General features: G+C 50.2%; 2 protein-coding genes across 2 annotated transcripts in view; both read left to right on the top strand.

Moving 5' to 3' along the window:
- LOC110391227 (T-cell surface glycoprotein CD8 alpha chain-like) overlaps window positions 1-4,546 on the top strand; it is an 86,744-nt gene that overhangs the window by 13,010 nt on the left and 69,188 nt on the right. The gene's annotated exons all lie outside the window — the stretch shown is intronic.
- On the top strand, window positions 7-1,027 carry LOC110391222 (T-cell surface glycoprotein CD8 alpha chain-like). The gene is given in 2 exon segments (XM_021383028.1): window positions 7-842; window positions 845-1,027. Coding segments are annotated over 2 exon segments (831 nt in total). The 5' UTR covers window positions 7-56; the 3' UTR covers window positions 890-1,027.

Raw genomic sequence — 4,546 nt, 5'->3', positions numbered from 1 at the left:
CTGGGAAACAGCACCTGGCCCAGGAAGGCAGCTGAAGGGCTGCTCTGAAGGGCAGCATGCAACTCGAGAGCGCAGCGTTGTCTACGCTGACTCCCCAGGCACTCCAGCACAGCACCCATGCATGCTGGATAGTGAGGCCCTCACTCCGCATTCACCCTCACAGCCCGGCTGCCTGCCTCCCATGCACCGGCAGGGAAGAGCCCTGCCCAAAGGCCCCGGGAGCTCTTCCCACGCAGGATGTGATGGGTCATGGCCAACTTCTGCCCACAGGCTGCACCACCACTCAGGGACAGAGGAGCAGGATGGAGGCCAGGTTCCTCGACAGGAATATGAAGCACCCCCAGGAGGGACAGCAGCTGCACCTGGAGTGCTGGCATTTCAACAGGGACAGTGGTCTCTCCTGGATCCGCCTAAACAAGGATGGGAACCTTCACTTCACCGCTTATACTTCAACATTATCAAAGAGCACCTTCCCAGGAAATAAGAGAACATCTCCACAATTTGAAGTGTCAAAACAAGGCAACTGCTATCAGCTGGTGGTCAAGTCCTTCAGGGCACAAGACCAGGGGACCTATTTCTGTGACAGCTATATCAACCAGGAGCTGCACTTCAGCTCTGGACAACCCGCCTTCCTCCCAGGTCAGCAACAGCTTCACCCACCTCGCTTACACACACCACCCCTGCCCGTGCCTTTTCGATCCATCCCATTGCCCACACTCCCCATCTCCCTGCTTCTTTGCACAACGCGTCTCATCACACACGCACTGCTCCTCCTCATACAGGCTCCCTGCCCACCAGCTCCGCTCGCGCTACCGGCCCTGCCCAAACACAGAGGTGGTCACGCAGCCCAGCGGCACCTCCCCATCCCATCAGCGCCTCTCAGGGATGAGAGTAACAAAGTCCACAGCCACCCCCTCCTTCCTCAACTCACGTTAATCCGGAATGTCCTGACAGCCTCCAAACATTTACAGCACCTCAAAAAGAAAGTCCCAGGTGAGGTGCAAGTTGGACTGAGCAAAGAAAAGATCCCCAGGTCCCTCAAAACATTGTTCCTAATAAGGAAGATCTCTGAGTGTGCTGCTAAGGAATTAGGAATCCTGAGCCTTCTATTGCCATGGCTGGACAGTGTTTTGCTGTATCACTTTTCAAAATGGGCCATAAAGACCTCTCTGTGTTGGCTGATTCCTCGGAGGGGTGGCAGAAGGTGGATTTATTCTGTTTTGCTGCATTCATCCATTTCTCATTCCAGTCACTACAACAACAGCAGCACCCACCACACCCTCTCCCACCACCCACAGCAGCCAGCTCACCAGCAAGAACATCTCCCGGCACAGCCCGCATCCAGGTAACCCAGCTCCCTGCGGGGAGGCAGGGGCTCTGCCTGCACTGCTGCTTTGCTCTCAACAGCCTGAATTAAGGCCTGTGCTGACTGATGTGGTGATAGAGTAAGACTTTGAATCTGTGTCAGAGAGCGGCCGGTGAGGGGACGAAACTAACTCCATTTTGCACTGGGCTGACCAGGAATGAGGTGCAGTGACCATCCTCAGAGATACTTGACTTCTCTGAGTGAGGCACTAAAGGTCGTGGGATATTAATGGGACTGAGAAGGACAGGCTGATGGTTGGCCTTGGAGATCTTGAAGGTCTTTTCCAAACAAACAGATTACATGATCCCATTAACCAAGCTATCTTTCATCCCACTCGGGGTGACCTAGAAGTCACAAGCATGCCAAATGATGGGTCACACCAAATCAAGGGATTGCATTTTCAGATAACACTGCTTTTAGCCTCAGCAGGGAATACAAGAAGTCTGCTGGCTACACGTCCTCCCTCAGCTCCCCAGCACAATGCCGACAGCAGCAGCCCACGGCTGGGAATGTCACCTGCAGACATGCCTGGTCCCCACCTCTCTCTCTGTGCCCTAAGGAAGCCCTCTCCTCACCTACACCTACCACCAGCCTTGCTCAAAGCCACATGGCTCCCTTTGTTGCAGGACTTCACAACGGCTCTGCCACAGCTGGCTGTAACCCTAGCTGGGAGTCGGGCCATTCCTCTTTCTCCTCTCTCTCTCGTTTCTTCCTGCAGGAACAAGCAACAAGAAGACGCTGAACTTCTGCTGTGGTACAGTCATGCGGATTAACCTGTCTTGTGCCTGCCTCCTGCTCCTCACTGCCATAACCATCACCATCGCGGTCTCCCAAAGTAAGTCGCACCCTCACACCCTGCAGAGCTTCCTGCAGCCTCACACCAAAGAGCACAGCCCACTACTCCAGGGGAATGGGCTCACTGCCTATTGCCCTCACGCAGACATTGCATAGCCAGGATACAGCGAATGCAGAAGGACCTCTCTTCAAAGTTCTCATGCAGATTTTTCCCATCTCCAGTTTTAGCTTATCAAATTCTACACTAGCAGAAAATTGAATATAAACAGCGAAAGTTTATTTTAACAACTGCATTGGCACCTTCCGTCCTGAAATCGATATCTGGGTTGGAAATTGCAGAACCTAAAACATTACTCAACCATCTATTGCTGCCTTTTCTTGCTGATTTAAACTAACAGCAAAAATCCATTAGTTGCATTCACTTCCGCAGCAGGCAGAACAAAACCTCAAAGGCACATGGTTCCAAGACACCTACATTTTCTGTTAAAATTCATGTCTCAACTTTGTAATTTGCTAAACAAAACCTGAGGAAATGATAGAGATGATATAAGGGGAATAGACTAACTCAGGGAGATTCATTCAGAAGGGCTCTAAGGCAGAGCTCTAAGAGCACGGCCTTTCCTCTTTCTCCTTTTTTCCTGCAGGAACAATCAAGGAAAACACACTGAATTCTATCTGTGAAGTTTTCCTCTGGGTTCGAGTGGCTGGCACCTGCCTCCTGCTCCTCACTGCCATAACCATCACCATCGCGCTCTGCCAAAGTAAGTCGCACCCTCACACCCTGCAGAGCTTCCTGCAGCCTCACACCAAAGAGCACAGCCCGCTCCTCCAGGGGAATGGGCTCTCTGCCTATTGCCATCACGCAGACATTGCATAGCCAGGACACAGGCAATGCAAAGGGACCGCTCTTAAAATCCTTTTCCAGACTTTCCTCATCTCTAGATTCAGCTTGAAAAATATTTACCACATACTACACTGTGAGACAATAACTGAAAACACAGAAACCTGATTCTACCAGACTACATTGTCTCTACCATCCTGAAATCCATATATAAGGGTTGGAAGTACCAGACCCCAAAGCACTGTGGAATAACAGGAGAAATGTGCTTCACTGTGGGTCTTGCTAATCCAAATGCCAACGCTGGTAACAGCAGCTGGAGCAATAGCCAAACTACCTCCTTAATTGCACACATTCAGAGGCTGCCATGCTGAAAGCAGTGAGGCTACACTTCCGGGAAGGCAAAAGCTTTGGCACAATTTCATGTCTGAAATCTTTCATTTCCCCCAGGAAAACAGCCAGTGCAAAGCTATGTTTCAGTGACAGCATTTCTCTTTTCCCCCCCTCCAACTGAAACAAAGCTTGAGATTTCAGAGTCAGTTCTGAAACTTTCAGTCAATTCTCACTTCTTTCTTACAAAGGAGATCAAATGTTCGAAATGCACAAAAGAGATGAAGGGTCAAAATCAACCACGCCTCACACTCCATTGTCTCTTGCAGGGACCAAGCTCAGCGTAAGCAAGCAGTGCTGCGTGGCTGCTCAGCAGAAGCCACACAGGCGTCCTCCTCAAGCACCGCACTGACACCAGCAGCAACACAGACAGCTGCCCTGATGCAGCGCGGCCATTTGCCTGCTCCTCCTGTGCCTGACCATCAATAACACCCAAAACTCAGCTCTCATACCCCAACCTCCCTCTCACTTCCAAGGTCTTCCCAGTTAAATGCTTGTAATTCTTAATGCTCTCAAGTGTGTTCTTTGGGTTCATTCACAATTTTCATAGAGGCACAGGGACTGAACATGCAACAACCGACTCCACTATCACCATATCACATTGAGTCATTCTTTGATGCAAATAAATTAAAAACAGAACAATTGCACGTTGGCCTCTACATATATTAAACCGTGCTGCCTCTGATTTTAAGGGGAGGAAGTACCTTAATATATGAAAGATTGTGTCCCTTTCCCAACTCTCACAGTTGCACTCATCACTGCTGCTGATGGTCACTGCGCGGCAGGTGAGGGCTCAGCATGAATTTGTATAAGTGGATCTGAAAGACCACAATTTAACATTGGCTGGCCTTAAAGTATGCAGAGGAACTACTCTGCATAGATGGGAGCTCAACAGCAATACTCATAGCTTCAGCTCAGGAATTTTCCCACTTTGGTCACAATGCTGGTACAAGGCAGAAGCAGCTCACTTCAGCACCTCACAACACATGGGACAACTTCAGCCATCCACAACGCATGCCCACAGCTTCAGTTCCTGACCCATGATCCTACACCAGGAAGGGAAGCCAGGCACTCCCCAAAGCTCCTGATTCCATTGCAAAGGCAGCATGGATTCTCTTTAGACTGAGAAGAATAAACTGACAACAGAAGGAGCCTAC

The sequence above is a fragment of the Numida meleagris genome, unplaced genomic scaffold, assembly GCF_002078875.1.
Source record: "Numida meleagris isolate 19003 breed g44 Domestic line unplaced genomic scaffold, NumMel1.0 unplaced_Scaffold326, whole genome shotgun sequence".
NCBI lineage: Eukaryota > Metazoa > Chordata > Aves > Galliformes > Numididae > Numida > Numida meleagris.
The sequence above is the reverse complement of the archived record's forward strand: the minus strand, read 5'-3'. Positions and strand labels throughout refer to the sequence as shown.